The sequence below is a fragment of the Enhydra lutris genome, unplaced genomic scaffold, assembly GCF_002288905.1.
Source record: "Enhydra lutris kenyoni isolate GAN:26980312 unplaced genomic scaffold, ASM228890v2 scaffoldscaffold24, whole genome shotgun sequence".
Taxonomy (NCBI): domain Eukaryota; kingdom Metazoa; phylum Chordata; class Mammalia; order Carnivora; family Mustelidae; genus Enhydra; species Enhydra lutris.
Window position 1 is genome coordinate 1,948,412 of NW_019154108.1, and position 18,212 is coordinate 1,966,623.

Below are 18,212 nucleotides of genomic sequence, written 5' to 3' on the forward strand. Positions count from 1 at the left end.
CATGTCCTCTGCCCATTGGTCTTGGCTGGACGTTCTTGCTGATCTTCTGCAGGAAGGGCCTGCTGTGATTCTCTAAGGTCTTTGCCGGAGGAGGAACCGCACCGCCCTTGCCAGGGGCCGGGCTCAGCAATCTGCTCGGGTTCGCGCTCGGAGCTTTTGTTCCCTGAGCGCTTTCCGTACCACTTGGGAGGACGGGAATGAAGATGGCGGCCGCCCAGTCTCCCCCGGAGGAGCCCAGAGCTCGGCCGGCTCCTCAGTGCGACCTCGTAGAAAGGCTGTCAGTCCCTCCTGTCTCCCGGTCTGGTCTCCCGCCACGCTCCGGGCTCCTCCGGTCTGTGACCCAGCGTTTCTGTCTCTGGCGCGCGGCCCCGTGTGGAGTCTCCAAACCCAGCGGATTCGTGCCGCGCAGCCACACTGCTCCTCCTGGAAGAGGACGGAGGGGGTCTCCCCGGATCTGCCCCTTTTGGGGTCCCCGCTCGAAGACCAGTGGCCCGACTGTGCCTCAGACCACAGTTTATGGCAACCCCGAGCTGAGAGCTCCCTCCTCGGCCTGTCTCCGACCCCGGCTGCCCCGCTCCGATACCCGGGAGCTCTGCCGCACTCGGACACCCCCGGTCTTCCTGTGACCCTGAGGGACCTGGACCACACGGTCCCCGCGAGGGCTCCACGCACAACCCCGTGCCTGCTTAGCCTCTGGAGCGACGTCCCGCCGGGGCGCAGACTTCTAATCCGTCTGATTTCGCCCCGCGGCTCTCTCTCCTGCCGGTAAGTGGATGACGGAGGCTCCCCCCACCCCACGGTCTATCCGCCCAAATATCACCTCAGGTTCACTTCTCCGCGCGTCCGACCTTCCAGAAAGTGGTGCTTTTCTGTTCCTAAAATCGCTGCTGTTCTTCTCGTCGATCTCCCGTTGGGTCTGTAGGTGTTCAGGATGGTTCGGTAACTGTCTAGCGGAACTCCTGGGACCAGAGGAAATTTAAGTCTCCCACTCCTCCGCCATCTTGCCGCTCCCTGCCCATATTTAAATTTTAGAAAAATGAGTAACAACAGCGGTAGCTGGAGAACTTGACCAACACAGTCCATGGGTCACCTTACTGAACATTCCGGAAGGCTAAGCACTGCTGCTCCCCAGCAGGCACTATCATCATCCCCATTTTAAAGCAGTCTCATGGAGCTTCAGAAAGTTGTGCTTGGTCACAAAGCTAGAAAGAGGCACAGCTGGGATTTTGAACCCAGGCCAGTCAGCTCTGAAGCCCATGAGCCCGATGATTAGGGGGCACATCTTCTGCCAGGGCTCTGGAAGACAAATTGAAGTGGGGACAAACCTGGAGCCAGGGAGCTCCATGAAGTGCCTGTTCCTGCTATCATACCCTGAAGGAATATCTACACTTTTATTTCTGAGTGTCCTCCTTCAAGTCTCTCTTGACCCTTGTCCAATCAGGCTTTCAATCACACTGATTCCCTGAGACTGTTCCTACCAAGGTCCTCCACTTCAGAAAAGCCAGCAACCAATTCTCTGTGCTCACATTATTTGTCCAGTCAGCCCCTGGCTCTCGTCCTACTTCATGGACTGTTCCTTTTCTGTGTCATTTGTTGGTCTGCAGTCGTCTCTCCACTCTGTAAGCCTGCAGGGTGTTCCAGGGATCACCACGGATTTCTTCTTTTCTGACTTGGTGATCCTAGCCGTCATCTTGAAGAACATCTAAGTGTTTGATGACTGCCACATTTCTATTTCCAGCAAGGACTTCCCAGCCACAAATGCCTACCTGATCATCTCCATTCAGTAGTTTAAAAAGCCTCTCAAATTTTACACATGCCAAACTGAACTTCTGAATTCCTCTTCCCAAGCCTCTTGCCATCTCAGTAATTATAATTCCATTCTTCAAGTGACATAAGCCAAAGCCTTAGAGTTCATTGAGATTCCCCTCTCCTTCTGACAAATTATACCCAAAAGGTCAACAAATTTTTTTGGGTATGCCATCAAAATATCCAATCACTTCCATTCTAGTATACACCCAAACAACCATCATCTTTCACGTCTATTATTGCAAAAGCCCCCCATCTAGATCCCATGTGTCTACTCTCTTCCTCTTATGGCCTATTTTCAACAAAACAACTTAAATGATTCAGTTAAAATGTGTATCAGTCAGGGTCCCAGCCAGAAACAGAATTCACCCCAGATGAGTTAAATCTTCACCCACTGAAGAGCCTTTACTAGAGGGACCACTACCACAGATTGGGCAGGGCTAAGAAAACAAATGAGAGGACAAGGCAACCAGAGACTGAAAGTATCCGGAGGAAGTGGTATCCCCGGGACTGAAGATTCAAGGGAGGAGACGGTGTTATCAGGATCCAATGAGAATTGCAACCCATTAAGAGCCTGTAGCAGAGGAGAGATACAATGCTTCTAGAAAGAACACCTGCACAGGGAGAGGGTGGGTGACCGCTCTCTTCTCTTGCTCTTTGATCTCCTGTACAAGCCTCTTAGTAGTCAAACCAATCAGACACCAGCCCAGTGAGGCACTCTGCAGGGCTCAGCCTCTGGGGCACAGGTCAAGGAGGCCTGAGAATGGACGGGTAGCGAAGGAGGGTAGCAGAGGGGAAGAAAATAACCAGCATGAGAGAGCACAAGTGAGACCCTGCAGTGGCCTCTCATCCTACACAGAGTAAAATCTGAAGTCCTTACTCTGGCTTACAAAATCTTACATGGCCCAGCACCTTCTTCCTAATCACTTTTGTCCTCTGAGATTTCCATTCTTTTTTGTATGCTCAGCCAGTCATTTAAACAGGGTATTATAATCCACCTAGAAATTAAAAATATTACAGCAGGTGCGTTTTCAGGATATTCATTCTCTATATTTTCAGAAGAAGAAGGTCCAGCATTAATAAATGCCATTGGGTAAATGGGTAAATAAACCCCTTTTGGGTCATAAACTGCAAATATCCTTTTCTTTCTTAAGGAAAGACTTAATCTTTTTTGGTCTCATTATTTTGTTGGATATCTTTTTGTTCTATTTGTTTCTTGGACATTCTTATTCTTTGAAAACCAAGATCCAGGGCTTTCTTCAGAAAGCTGGTCTAGGTCATCTGACATTCAAGCTCCAGACTCACACAATGCTTATATGGTGCGCCAGCAGGTCCTAGAAGGAGAGACCTTAGGTCCATCCAAAATTGGATTTTAGAGGGAGGAGTTATTTAGTGACATTGTCAGATAGACAACTTTTCTATACATTTTTAAATTCTGGCCTTATATCAAGTTAGATTTCTAAAGGACTTAGGGGGCGCCTGGGTGGCTCAGTGGGTTAAGCCTCTGCCTTCGGCTCGGGTCATGATCCCAGGGTCCTGGGATCAAACCCCGCATTGAGCCCCGCATCGGGCTCTCTGCTCAGCAGGAAGCCTACTTCCCCCTCTTTCTGTCTACCTCTCTGCCTACTTGTGATCTCTGTCAAATAAATAAATAAAATCTTCAAAAACAAACAAACAAACAAATAATAAAATAAAGGACTCAGACCACAGCTTCGCCCCTCTGAAGGTCCTCTCACCGAGTCCATCGGTGCTGTGGGTTTTGGCTTTTATCAAGGCATTTTTCATATGGATGCTTTTGAGTCATACGGATGGATTTTTTATTGGTTAAAAACATTTTGAAGCTACAGTGAGAAATTTGGCTTAAATTTACTGCACATTCATCTATACCATGGAATATAATTCATCCATAAAAAGGAACAAAGTACTGATACATGCTATGGTGTGGTTGTACCTTGAATGCCTCACACTTAGGGAAAGATTCCAGACACAGAAGGCCAGATATTGTGCGATCTGTTCATATGCAATACCTAGAATAGGCAAGTCCGTAGAGATGGGAAACAAACTGGTGGTGGCCAGGGGCTGAGGGGAGAGTTGAATGGAAACTGACTGTTACTGGGTTTAGGGTTTTCCTTTTTTTTTTTTTTAAGTGATTTTTTTTTAAAAAAGATTTTATTTATTTATTTGACAGAGATCACAAACAGGCAGAGAAACAGGCAGAGAGAGTGGAAAGCAGGCTCCCTGCTGAGCAGAGAACCCAATGCGGGGCTCGATCCCAGAACCCTGGGATCATGACCTGAGCTGAAGGCAGAGGATTAACCCATTGAGCCACCTAGGCGACCCTGATGAGAATATTTTTAACTAGATAGAGGTGGTGATTGTACAACACTATGAATGTACTAAATACCTCTCTGAATCATACACTTAAAATGGTTGCTTTCATGTTATATAAACTTTACCTCAATAATAAAATTTTAAAAATAGTGCACATTCAGTCTAAAGAGAAGGTGTGGGGTAGGCAAGGTCATGGGACATGTTAGCAGCCACCTGAAGGGTGATCAGGAGAAGAGTGGTTATTTGGCTATTCTGTGGTCCCCAAAGGGCAGAACTAGAATGAGTAGGTGAACATTATAAACCATTGCAAAACCCCAGAGAGAGTGAAACTAATGCTGGAGGGCTGTTTGCCCACCATGGGATGGTTGAAGCAAGGGTCAATGAATACCATCAACAGAAGAAGCCTTAGGTCCTTAGGAAGGACCACTGTCCTTCCCTTGTGCCCATCCCCATCACAGATGACTGCAAAGCTTGCTCACTGCTGCCAGCCAAGGTTGTGTTCACTGCAGTTTCCAACACAAATTTATCATGGGTAGAAGGAACACCCAGTCTCACACAACGACCAGGAACCCCACAGCCAAGGTGCTTGTTCTCCAATAGCATCCTCCTCCTCTCCTCCACTTGAACTACCTTCTCCCCTGGACACAGCCTCAACCTTGACCTCACCCCAAACTGTATCAACTCTGAAATCACATACTCCAGCACCCCACCCCCGTAGTTCACCCCCTCTTGTAGACCTAGTGCTCGACTACCTCATTGCAGCACTTGTCGATTGTACCTCATTGAACCTCCAGGCCATTAACTAGCTCCTTCATTTCTTCTTCATTTCCATTCTGTTCTGTACTGTTGTCGAACCTATCTTGTCTCTATGACAGGATTTTGAACCTTGCCTTCTGAGACAACTCATTCCTTTTAAGAAAAGTGGTTCTGCTCCTTATCGTGAGCGTGTCTGCCTTTGTTTGTCCACTTATCTATTCATTCATTCAAAACATATTTGTGGAGTATCTGTGGCATATCAGGTATATATTAAATACCAGAAATACAGCAATGAACAAGATAATTTGCTCCTACCCTTAAGGAACTTAGAATCTAGCAGAAAAGACAGATATTAAGCAATTACTCAATAATTAGTTCATTAGAATTAAAGGAAGGAAGAAAAACATAGGCTGTGAGAATAGAATTTTTTTTAAAGATTTTATTTATTTATTTGACAGAGAGAGAGATCACAAGTAGGCAGAGAGAGGCAGAGAGAGGAAGGGAAGCAGGCTCCCTGCTGAGCAGAGAGCCTGATGTGGGGCTCGATCCCAGGACCCTGAGATCATGACCTGAGCCGAAGGCAGAGGCTTTAACCCACTGAGCCACCCAGGTGCCCCTGAGAATAGAATTTTTAAGAAAGGACCTACACACAGAACTAAATATAAACATGTTTATTATCAAACTTTGTACTGCCATGCCAAACACAGAATAGGTATGGCATAAGCTTAAATAAATACATACTTTAAAAACTATAAAATATTTTAAATCATAATTTAAAATACTTTGTTAAACCCAAACACAGACCATATTTACATTTCACACAGCTATTTCCACTGCAGTATATATAAATATTTATATGTACAAAATTTGAGCAATTTCAGAGAAAATAATAAGCTATTCCATAGGTAGCCTGCTTGCAGAGTTGTTTATTTTTTCTCTCCCTTACTCCCTAGAGTTCTTTTGCCCTGTCAAAATCTCTGACCTTCTGACCCTTAGCATGCCTCCCTGTTGACTTTTGGCTTTGCGTTGGCCAACATGCAGCCAGCACTTCTCCAAAACTGATTTTTCAGTACATGCCAGATTAGTGAATCTAGCTAGATTAGAGAGTTTTGATTCTCATATCATTGGCAAGATGGAGTGAGAAGCTCTGGTGATGGATGGGCCAAGAATTTCTCACTGCCAATGATCAACTGATAACTGAAGATTCCATAGGAATTTTAACTTCCCTCATAAATAAACATAAGTATTCATTCATACAGACTGTCCTTTCTTCATGAACACCCTAACAAACAGAATAACACAATTAAGGAATTAATATTAAAAGCCTTCACTTAAAAAAAAATCCACTGGATAAATCCTTTTCACGGAGAGTTCTCATCATGAATTTAAAATCTTATGTCATATGCAAGAATGATATGTTGATGCATCACATCTGATAAACATCTTTGTAGGAATGGAAAGCACATCCATTTTCTACCTGTTTTTTTTTCAACAAAGATATTCATGAAAGTGTACTTTTATTTGTTTGCATTTATGCTTTTTTCAAATCAGAACACTTGGCCTAATGGAAGTTTTTGTCATAGAAAGCCACATCCTTCTGAAAACAAAGCTGACACTGTACAAGTGTATGCCATTGGGATTCTACTCTCCTGATACTACTGTTTTTATTTATTTATTTTTTAAATAGGCTCCACGCCCAGCACGGAGCCCAATGCAGAGCTTAAACTTGTGACTCTGAGACCAAGACCTGAGCTGAGATCAAAGTCAGATACTTAATGGATTGAGCCACCCAGGTGCCCAGCTACTCATGTTTTTAAAAGTAACTATAGTAAAAATCTCGACTTTATACTGGTTAACAATATATATTGCTGGGGGACAGCATTTGCCCTTTTTTGAAATAAATTTACTACAGAACCTGTTAATAAATAAAGATCTAGTTTAAGTAACATTTACCCTAAACGTAGTCTTAACCTGCACATATTTTAAAGTCCCTACAATACTTACACTGAATTAAGAATTAGGGAAGGTTGTTCTTTAGCCAATGCAAATAAAAGAACATAATCTCTAGGAACACTTTATAAAGCACTGAATCCCACAGGGATAAAAGTGATTAAGACTGCTTAGTAATCTTTGCCCAGAGTGTTAAATAGGATTTCCCCATGCACTCGCCTGTGGGCTTTTAAAAATGGTCATTTTTTGCACATTGGTAATAGAGTATCTTTGGCCAAGTTGTTTTGTTTTCCCTAAACTCCTGACGGTTATTCATCCCGAGGACAGCAGCCATGTAATCAATCAGTAGTTGAAACACAGAAAGAAACAATACCACAAAATACCATGTTTCTCCACTGAGATCTCACAGTGAGCAGGGAGACAGTTAGAACAGGAATCCTGAGACGCTGGAGCCGGAGTCTCTTCACTTTTGTCCAGAAGAAAATATCCTTTTCCTCCATCAGCACTTTCCAGATGCTGAGAACAGGAAAGAGAAAGCCGAGTCTTGCTGGTGACAGGCTGGCCTTGCCCACTAGAGCCTGGGCCTTTGAAGTCCTCATGGGGTCCATGCTCTCAGCTGTCAAGGTGGTGGATGTGGGAGCTGAGAAGCACCAGAGACCAGAGGATCCCCTTCTGTCGCTGCCATCATCAGGCTATTGGTCTAGTCCCCTGGAGGTACCTGTGTTCCTGCAAACAAAGAATGCATACTGTCAAGGACCCTTAATATTCTGCATTAATAGCAACAACAAAATTCACCTTCTAGCCCAGACCACTGTGTTCTCTCTCATTGGAGAGTCCAAGCATGAACAACAAAATTCTATTTAGTTAGGGCAGCAAAACTATTCTGTATGATACTGGAATGGTGGGTACACGTCATTATACACCTGTCAAAACCCATAGAATATACAAAACCAAAAGGAAACCCTAATGTAAATGATGGACTTTAGTTAATAACAATGTATCTATATTGACCCATCAATTGTAACAAAATACCCCACTAACACAAGTTGTTACTAAAAGAGGACATAGAAGGGTCAAGGAGTATGTTGGAATTCTAGTTTCTGCTCACTTTTTCTGTAAACCTACGACTGCCTAAAAAAAATAAAGTCTATTAACTTACAAAATATATTCAGGGGAGAGCTGACCCTTCCAATTCTCAGCACAGCAGAGTGGCTAAGAACACAGATTCTGCCTGAGTTTGAATTCTGGCTACGCCACTCACTAGATTTAAGATTTTAAACAAGTTTATGTAACTTGTCTGTTGCTCATATTCTTACCCACATGATAAGCAATTGGCAAGATTTCTTACAAGATAGTAAGTGCCACATAAGGGTTAACGATCATCATCATTATTATTAACTTTCACAAGTGAAATGACTCTAGGCCAAGTGTTGTTTATGTTTTCTTTTCCTTCTGCAAAGAAATGAAATAACTTTTCATAAAACACCACAAAGGTGGTGATTCTCCCCCAAAGAACCAGCAGGTTTGGAGAGCTCAGGGAGCAACAGAACATGAAGAAAGGTTATGTTCTTTCAAAATCATATGGGATTTTAAGTCTTACCTGATTCCTTTGGACTAAAAATGACTACAAAGCCATGTGGAAGGATCCGTCGGATTCAAGGCTCTGGCAGCTGCTGTGGAACACACAAGAACACTAGATTAAGCTCTGTTTCCCAACACGAACAGAGAAAAATGTGTAGAATATTCAGTGGCATGCTTTGGACAAGAATGCAACTGCAACTTACCTGGCAGGAACAAATTTCTTTGCTGCAAGAAAAAGAAGACCATTAATTTGGACTAATGGACTTTGAAGGACATATCACATTCAGAAAAAGTATGGCTCTATTCACCAGGGACTACAAGCTCCAAGTCTTCAGGGCCCCTGTGATAATCAGAGCACAAACACAGCTTGGGGCAAGGCGGGGATGTGCGAAGCACACACTCATCCTAAGGGCCCAGCAGCTTCCTAATGCTAGCGACAGCCGCAGGCTCAGCTTGCCGAGTTGATCTGCCAGTTTTTCAAGAGAAGTCCCAAACCTAGATTTTATGGGAGAGTTCTCATTTTATAAATGTCAGAACTTGATTTTAAAAAGTGTTAAATATTTCATAAGCCAAACAAGCTGTGAGTGTGGCTATATGTGTTTGCAGGGGACAGTCCCCAGGAGATACTCCATATTTAAGCCTGTATTCCAAAAGAATGTTTTGGAAACATTTTAACCATTTCCTGGAAGCACAAACCCAAAGCCTCACGGCACAACGACCAGGGGAGATGCAGAACTCCCCGTGAATGGTATCTCTTGGAGTTGTCCACTGTTCAATAATGTGTATTTCCTAAAAATCTTCCTCTAAGACCACAGCTCAATTATACTGTTTATTAGTGTTTATCTGGTAACTCGAGTCTAATTATTGTTTAAATGTGCAAGAGAGAACATGACTCATCGATGAGAAAAAAAATATATTTTTCAAAAACATTTTTGGAGTATGCTCCCAAACTCCCTTACCCTTCTTCCTCAGGCGTTTCAGGAGCCAGAGGAGAAACGAGGCTAATGTCAAGAAGGAGGTCCCAGCAGCAGCAAGTCCAACTGCCAGGGGAGTGTTGGACTCAGCAGGAGCTAGGGAAACCAAGAGGGAGGAACTGTCACGAGAAGGAACTGAATTTCAAGTCTTTCTGTTCTGTCCATTTGCCCTTTCCTTTGCACACTGATGAGCTACTTCAGTACACACAGAGGCACTAAAGTCCTCTGAGACGGACCCAAACCACCTGCGGCAGCTTGTCTCCTACCACTGTCGGGAGCTCTCTAACCTGTCAAGCCCTTCCCAGAACCCACTGCACCTTGGTCAAGACTGCATGCCTGCTCTTTCCCTCACCTGTCTTCTGTTTCCCGACTTTGACCTCGAGCTCCCCTTTTTCCACTTGTCAGAATTCTACCCATTCCATCCACATGTCAGCTGTTCTGTTTTCTATCACCATAAAACTATTCACCAGCTTCTCAACCTTAAGAACCTTTCTTGTTTGAACGTAACGAATGGTTTGTTACTTTCCCCCTCTTCTGTCTAGCCTCCCAGACAGCCAGCGCCAGTCAGGGCTTCACCTTCACAGGTTGGTGGGATCCCAGACCAGTGTCCTGTGGCATCACAGGTCAGAGCTGCAGTCCCATTGAGTGTCCATCCTTCGGGACATGCAAACGTACACACAGCTCCAAACACGGGCTCCCCGCTGCAGCTCATGTTCGTCTTTCTGGAAACTGCCAGGCTTGAACATTGTACCACTGCAAATGATGGACACATGGGGAGAGGTTAACAAAGGTCTCCTGGAAAAGGTCTAAAACTGGCTGAAAACTCTTCAATAGACATAACTTATAAGCATTACCTAGTTTTCAGCGTGTCGGAAATTAGGGTCAAGCCCCATGGGCAATCTAGCTTCAAACCCACATGAAGTATTTGACCTAACTCCTTAAAGTCTAAATTCAGCCCTACCTTGGCAGGAGGGGACCTTCTGCGTCCACTGTCCCTGAGAGGTGCACTCGAGCTGAGCTGACCCATGTAACTCAAAGCCGTCCTCACAGCTGAAGGCACAGGAGGACTTGTAGGTGAACTCTCCAACAGAGGAATGGGCACACCTCACCGAGCCATGCTGGAGATGCCGGACAGCGTCGCATTTCACAGCTGGAAGACACAAGTGAGCACATTAGAAGTCTGTATCAGGAAGCAACAGTTTTCTCAAGTAATCAAGTCCCTAGGTCTTCAATAGTTTTTATCTTGAAGTAAAAACAAAAACTGTACCTTCACATGTGGGCTCCTCACTGTCCCATTCGCCTGTGGGGCCACACTGGAGTTTTTTGGATCCCTTCAACACGAATCCCTTCTCACAGAAGAACTCACAGCTGGACCCACTTTGGAAACTTCCAGAAGAACTTGGAAGACAATTCATGTAGCCTTTCTCTGGGATGGACAAGGCTTTGCACTGAAAAGCTGAAACACCAAAATGATGGTCAGAAAATACTGCAGCGGAACTGGAGAGTTCATTCACTTGATGAATTAACCCCTTCGTTTTGGGCAAAACAATGTTTAGAGACCTCAAGGCTCTTCATTCCTCCCTGGACAGTTGGGAAGATGACTGTCTTCTTTGAATGCCAGTCCCTTCGTTGATAATGGCACTCAGTAAAGGACAACCTTTAATAGAACCAGTGTTTCCTGAGCACTGTCCTGACATTTGAAAGAAGTTACAGTCAGGAGAAAGATTTTATGTAGTCAGAGAGCAAATTTTGGGTCCTGCGTCTAACAGATGATGCCAAAACACAGAAGGAAGGTAAGAAGGCAGCCCATAAAATGTGTCTGCTTTGCAGTTTGGTTTTGGTCTTGTGGCTTCTTAACACTGGAAATCATTCTGTGCTATATTTGGTGACAAAAGTACCAGTATGTGATAATGAAAACTGCTTGTTTTCAGCATCGCTACTCTTGCTTTAAAGTGGATTAAATTTTAGTGTGTTTACATATGACATCACACTTCGTACATTCTCTTCACTGCTAGTTATGAGCAGTTTCAGAAGAAAAGTGATTATAAGAGTTTTAAAATCATGTCATGTTCTCATAATGCTACTTTTAAGTGTTCTCATGTGATTTCCTCTTAGATTAGGGTTTCTGCCTACTCCATGCCAATGCCAACGAAACCATATTAGCACAGCACAGTGAAGAAACCAGCAAAACATCCCCTCTTAGTACATATAATCCTTTCCCTGGATAAGCATTGGTTCTTTTATATGAAACTCAAAAACATAAGAAGAATGTTGCCCATCAAATCTGATTACTCTAATTAAAGTGGGCATCTGGTTTCATTTTAACTGCCCTAGTTTGAAGACTGCTGCCCTTTAAGGAAGGGGTGTAGAAAGGAGATGCTCTTGGGCTTACCTTCACAAACTGGGACCTGCTGACTCCATTTCCCTTGCGCGGTGCATTGAAGTTGGGCTGCTCCCTGCACCAGGAAGCCTTCCTCGCAGGTGAAACTGCAGAAGGACCCAAAGGTGAACTCACCCTCAGGGGAGTGGCTACAGCTCACAGACCCGTTCTGAGGATGGCCGATGGCCTCACATGTCACAGCTGTAACACAGACACCCATGAACATTAGCAGGTCTGGCCTGACCGTTTCAGGTACAGATTGAGGAGAAGAATGTTTACAGTGAATCTTGACATGGAGCAACTGTACCTTTACATGTTGGCTTCTTGTTGTCCCAGTTCCCAGATGAGGTACACTGGAGGCGCTTGGAGCCCATTAGTTCAAATCCTTCTTCACAAGCAAAGGTACAAGTTGTGTTCCATGGGAAGCTTCCAGAGCTTTCGAGACAGTCCACAGTGCCATTGGCGGGCTTTGTCAGTGCACTGCACTCAACCACTGGGGATTTGAACGAGTACCGTGAATATGTTTACTTTCTACTGAGCTGGAACTTATAACAGGCAAAGGAAGCAGCTTTCAAACTGTAGATCCCAAAGTCCTAAATTAATTACTGGGGATATGCACACACATGATAAAGCTTTTATGCCTTTTTCATACTTCCATCTTCTCTGACTGATTTATACTTTGGCTATGCTAGGTGGTCTCTGATCTATGTTATCACATCTCTCTCATGTCTCTGATCTATTTTACGGAAGGCAAAAACAGAAAAAACCAGATTCTCGGTCAGGATTTATGATCGTTGTAATAACAAAAGTACTGACATACACAGGACATTCATTGATGTCCACCCAGCAGGACTGGATGCAAAAAGTTTTCATCTCCAGCCTACAAAGATAAGCCTGAGAGAGAAAAAGCTGCTGGGACTGCTTGACTACCATGGTCTTATTCTTCTGCTGCACGGAGAGAGGCCAAGTGGGAGACATCAGGAAGGTTTCTCGAGTGTGGTCCCAGCACCATGGGCACTCTCTTACAAATCACCAGAGCCTCAGAAGAACCCATCTCAAACCCGGTGGTTTTTCCAAAAAAACCTCTCTGAAACCGAGCAGGTACCCTACTGACCACACCTGTTGGCTGGGAGAATCTTACTAAAAACAACAACAAAAAAAACTTTCCCTGGAGTTTGGAAAGTGCTGTTAGTTGCATTAAAAAAAACCGAGGCCACGAGGGACAAGTCAGAGGGTGGTGTGTGTTCAGAGGCATTTACCGTTGCAGGCTGGAAGAGGGGCGCTCCAGTCCCCCGCAGAAGTGCACCGCGCAGCCTCTGTGCTGCTTGGGATGTAACCCTTTTCACAGTGGACGGAGCATGAGGAATTGTAGCTGAAGAGTCCCAGAGGGTGGGCACAGACCAGGCTTCCGTGCTCAGGGTCTTCTTGCACTTGACAGGTCACAACTGAAAGGAGAGACCTCATCAAATCTGCTCTCTGTGGCCCAGCATGAAGGGAAGAAGCCCTGGAAACTGTCACTACTGTTTACCGAACGCCTCCTCTCTGCCGGGCACTATGGTCACTCAATTAGACCTAACCATGGGGTTGACACCATTATCACCCTCATTTTGTGGCGAGAAAACTGGTACTCGAGAGTTTAACCACCTGATCGGGGTGTCTGAAGTCACAGTGGTCAATCTGGGATTTGAAACCAGGGCTCTTAACCACCACGTGACACTACACGTCCCAGGGAGGGGAGGATGGGCAGAGCGGACACCCAAGCCAGCTGGGACACGGACGGCGCTACCAACAGGAGGGAAGGAACGGGTGAGGCGGGGACTCACCTTGCTCACACCTGAGTCCACTGAAGCCGGGGTGGCACTCACAGGTGTAGTTGTTGACGGTCTCCACACACTCACCGTGGCCACTGCAGGATGTAGGGGTACAGGCAGCTGCAGAAAACAGAACGAGGAAGAGGATCGTCATCGTGCTTACAATGCTGTCCTTTGGGTTCAGGAGCAACAGTGTATGACAGAGAAGTCACCAGTTACAGGGACTGCCAGAGATTTTAACTAAAGGGCTTCGCCCAAGGACAAAGCTGGGTTTGAAGCTCAGCTTTTAAACCTTGATGTTCATGTGCAAGTGTCGGGGGTGGAGCTGTTATTGGCATCAAGAACAGAAAACGCCCTTTCTCACAGACTTTCAAGACAGCTCTTCTACAAATAAGTGAGTAACTCAAGTATGCGTTGTATGAGCACACACTACATACGTGTCGACCTACCTCGCTACATACATTCTTGCCTACACTCACACAAAGAAGCAAAAAGATGTAATTTACCAAGCAGATGGTTTTAAAATGGTATTTTTTTAGAGCATAACATTACCATGGTAGAGACCAGGTTTTGCAGACTGTCAATAATTTGGCAAGAGGCCCACAGCCCGACATGCCCTCCCATGGCTGCTGCGAGCCCCGTACCTGTGTAACACAAGGCAAGCTTCTTTTTGTCGCATCTCTCGTCATTCCACATGCCCGTGTCCTTGTCTCTCTTGATGTAGATCTCCACACAATCTTCATTGTTTTGCTTGTTGTTCGGTTCGCCGGGAGCCCAGTTCTTGGCTTCTTCCGTCAGAAGCTTCTGGGTCCCTATCCAGGTCCACTGCTGATTGACCTTTCTTATTCCGATCCAGTAGTAAGTAGGTGAATGGCTGAACACGGAGTTCAGGTATTTAATCTCTTCTTGGTTTTGAATTGCGACCAGATGCGTGTACCTTTGCTGACAGTAAGCGCTGGCTTCGTCGAAAGTCATGGTTTCTGTGGACGCGTTGTACGACCAGGCTCCACTCTCTTCAAACAGGACAAGTGCTAAAGGGGAACGTGGGGAAGGCAGGAGAGGTTAGTCCTGCTGTAGTTCGACTCTATCCACGGGGCTTTTTATAGTTTTATTTTCATCTACCAGGGGCCTTTGGAAAGATTTGAATTTTTTTCACCTTTTCCAAAGTAAGAAGGGGTCTGGAGGGAGAAACTGCTGTTGTGCATACTTTTGGGTGTTGGGCCTCCCTGCACTCACCCACCACAATCTACCAGGATATCCCTATAGTAGTGTAATCGTCAGAATAAGTAAGGTTACCGAGCACTTGATATGCACTTTCAAGCCCTGTGTGAGGCCCTTTCCATGACAGTGGACCCTCACGAAGCCTCTGGGAATAGGCCACTTATGATCAACACTTAACGCATCAGGAAGTGGAGGCACATGGAGGTTAAACTGCCCCTAACCCACAGCAGACTGCACTGTGCAGAGAGGTCAGAGGCGCTGCTAAACACCCTAAAACACACGCCCCTCCCCACCCCACCCACGAGGAGGAATTATCCTGCCTGAAATGCCAGTGGTGCCCAGGATGAGAAACCCTGATCTAATGAACGACATTGACTTACCAAGAGTGAGAGCAGAGAGAAGCTGTGAGGCGATCATGACTTCTAGGGCTCTTTTTATCAAGTTCAGTCTTGAAATGCCTTTCTGGGGGGGGGGAGCACAAAATTAATTACAGAAAGAAATCCTAGGCAGCCAGTTACTGAGATCATTCTACATGATGTTTTCAGCAGCATCCTAAGATTTTAGGTAAAGAGTAACAGTGCCATCGTCTTTGCTTGTTTCAAGGAAGTTGGCTGGAATGAATATATACAAAATTAAAGATTTTCATCATGGAGGTGAAAGAGAAAAACCAGAGTGTAGCTCGTTCGGATACAACAAGGAGGTGCACAGGTCTTTTGTCAAAGGCTTTCTGCATCTCTGTACCGACAGCCCTGGTTCAAGGTCAGCCTTGTAAAGGCTCTTTGCACTTACTGTCCTGTGATGTCCTGGCTTCAGTGCCGCGTTGGAAATCCTGCTTTTGTTCTGCTACTTCTGTCTCCTTCGGTCAGCGGTTCTGGTGTGAAGTCAGCCGAGAGCCGCAGAGCACCGCTCCTCCTGGAGCGCCTTTATAGGGAGGCTGGTTTCCTGTGAGTAATAATACAAGGATGTGTCCAAACCCAGTGAAGAGGAATTCCCCAGCAGCATCCAAAAACTTTCCCGGGAATATCCACGACTCCAAAAAATTTCAGTGATGTCAGACTCTAGTCCTCCAAGCTAATTCTCCTTTGTTTGTGTCTTTTAATTTTACATCAAGGCTACTAATATGGCACAAATGTGGGGTTTTAAATTCTAATAACACCAAATCGATGTCTTTAAAAAGTTTGAAAACGTTGCTTATTAGTAGCATCTCTCCTGTAATTGTAATAACCAGAATTTCATGAACATAAGCTAACTCTGCATTGGTTTTAGTAACTGTGGACCGCCGTTCTTCGTTTCCCATCTGCGCTGTCAACAGTGCACCGCGGACAGTCTTCTGTTTTTTCTCTCTCTCACTTACCAGTGCAACCCGTTTTAAGGTATGCTGTCTCACAGGAATGGGTCAGGAGGTGTTAGCTAATCTTCAGATTCTGTGCATGGCTATAGCTAAATTACTAGAAATAACATCTCCCAGATAAATGTTTGAAATAATGCCTTCTTTCTTTAAAATAACAAAAATGGGAAACAGACTTAGTTGTCCATGTCTGGAAAATGTTTATTCATGATTTGTTCAGTGAAAAATAAGGATGAAAACTCTATGTACTAATATTTACTTGACTCCAATTTTACTTAACAGTTTTAAAATATGAATGCACAAAGAATAACAAAACTGAACCAGGATGTTAACCGTGGCTGTCTCTGGACAGCAAGACTTGAGGCAACTTTTATATTTTTCCTGGTTATTTTCAGCATTTTCCAACTTTGACAATGGCCCTCTATTACTTTTAGAGGAAAATTACACAGTTTGAAGAATCCTGAGTCGAAATGCAAGCGAAGGAGATATATATAATGTCACTTCTTCTGTTCTTCATAGTGTCATTTCCTTGGGGTGATAGCCCCAAACGTGCCTCTTGTCGTTCTCTCTGTGGCTAAATTTACACGGAGAGAACCGCGGGGAGAGAACCCAGCACATGAAGGAGGGTAAGAGAGATAAGGCATGGGAGGAATTTGAAAGTGAAGATAATTCATCTTTATCAGAGGTGTGACATTCCACACCCCCTCGCATTCTCCCAGAACATGCCCCTGAGGTGGGGCCGGCGAGTCAGACACGTGGGGACCGACCGGGAGCTGAGCGGCTTTCTTCAGGCCTTCGGCAGCGGCCGTGAACAGACCCGTCGGCCTCTCGTGGAGAGACTCAGCACAGTGAGGCGGGGAGGGACGACGGTGAGGGGAGGACCTGGTGAGGCCCCACTTGCTGGAGGTGCAGGATGAGTTGAAGACACGGAGTGAGAACTAACTATTTGGGGGTGTTGAGTGACTATCATCTCCCCCTCCCCAAATAAACCTATGTTTTCTGAGGAACAGGCTGACGAGAAGTGCCTCAAGACCCGTAGAATCTTCCAGGCTCTGAAGATGCAGCCTGCTGTCCCCAGAGTGCTGGGTTTCAGCTCTGGCTTCATACTTGCAGTTTCCACTTGGGGGAGGGGGTGCTGAGGGAAGAGGAAAGACGGTGCAAACATGGGTTCACCCCCAGGTGCCACCACCAGAGCTCTTTTGTCTGTGAGTGCCACACTTCCTGGCGTCTTCATCCCTTTTCCTGGAAGTCGTTTGTCCTCTCCTCTCCAGCCTTTAATGGGCATTAAGGACTTTACCCACCTTCCCTTCTGTGCCCAGGTCCCCTCGGCATCCCCAAGGGAGTGAGAGATGGCCAGGAAGAGGATTTGGGGGTTGCCGAGACAAATGTCCCATTTTTATCCAAAGCCATCCTGTATACTACCAATAGCTAGGGACAAATGAAAGCTACAGACAGGAGACTACTGGGTTTAACGGGAGGTAGCACCAGCCATAACCACAGGGGCAAGACCAACGGTCAAGGTTTGAATCTGGCTTTGGTTCCTCACTGCTGAAGGGCACTGTGAGGCGGGGCACCGGCCTTCCTGAGGCTCTTGGTTTGGTTCCTTTACGTCTGAGCAGTTTGACTGGGTGTTGTTTTTTTTTTTTTTTAAAGCCTTGATAGCTTCTGCCAAAGTTCTACTCTGCCAACAGCAACTGTACTTCTGCAGAGTCTACTGTAGGGAGAAGAAATCCCAATATGGATATAATTCTATCTACAGAGTAAAAATGTGGTATGTCTCGCACACCCAAAATGGTGAAATGAAATGAACAGTATCATGGTATAAAATGGCATTTCTTGTTTGGTCAGAGCATAAGACCATTTGATGGAAAACCAGTCTGGTCCCCTCTGAACTAACTCTGCGGGAAGGCATGTTCACTCATTTCACATTTGTAGCTGTCTCAGAACACCTGGGTCAGGCAGGAGCCCCAGGTTGTCTCAGTCTGAGCCCCCATCCCACAAGCAGGGAGCTTGTTTAAATGCAAACCTTCAGGTCCAGCCCTCAGAGACTCTGA

At 45.4% G+C, this 18,212-nt stretch overlaps 1 protein-coding gene across 2 annotated transcripts; it reads right to left on the reverse strand.

The window, feature by feature from the left end:
• Window positions 1-6,698: 6,698 nt before the first annotated feature.
• Window positions 6,699-15,242, reverse strand: LOC111150801 (selectin E). 2 transcript variants are annotated; one of them, XM_022508410.1, is made up of 13 exons: window positions 15,191-15,242; window positions 14,234-14,620; window positions 13,602-13,709; window positions 13,038-13,223; window positions 12,086-12,271; window positions 11,791-11,979; window positions 10,666-10,854; window positions 10,360-10,548; window positions 9,975-10,151; window positions 9,384-9,494; window positions 8,628-8,649; window positions 8,444-8,516; window positions 6,699-7,569 (listed from the first exon to the last, which is right to left on the reverse strand). In XM_022508410.1, the coding sequence occupies exons 1-12, from the start codon at window positions 15,225-15,227 to the stop codon at window positions 8,468-8,470; spliced, it is 1,830 nt and encodes a 609-aa protein (XP_022364118.1). In that variant the 5' UTR covers window positions 15,228-15,242; the 3' UTR covers window positions 6,699-7,569; window positions 8,444-8,467. The 2 variants fall into 2 exon arrangements, with proteins under 2 accessions (XP_022364118.1, XP_022364117.1); XM_022508409.1 differs by having other exon boundaries at window positions 8,444-8,513; window positions 15,191-15,241.
• Window positions 15,243-18,212: the final 2,970 nt, after the last annotated feature.

Coding starts and splice junctions, on each gene's coding strand:
- LOC111150801 (XM_022508410.1), bottom strand. CDS start 15,227: ATGATCGCCTCACAGCTTCTCTCTGCTCTCACTCTTG. Junction 11,980..12,085: donor CAAGAAGCCAACATGTAAAG/GTACAGTTGCTC, acceptor TCTGTGTTACAG/CTGTGACATGTGAGGCCATC. Junction 8,650..9,383: donor GAAACGCCTGAGGAAGAAGG/GTAAGGGAGTTT, acceptor TTTTTCTTGCAG/CAAAGAAATTTGTTCCTGCC.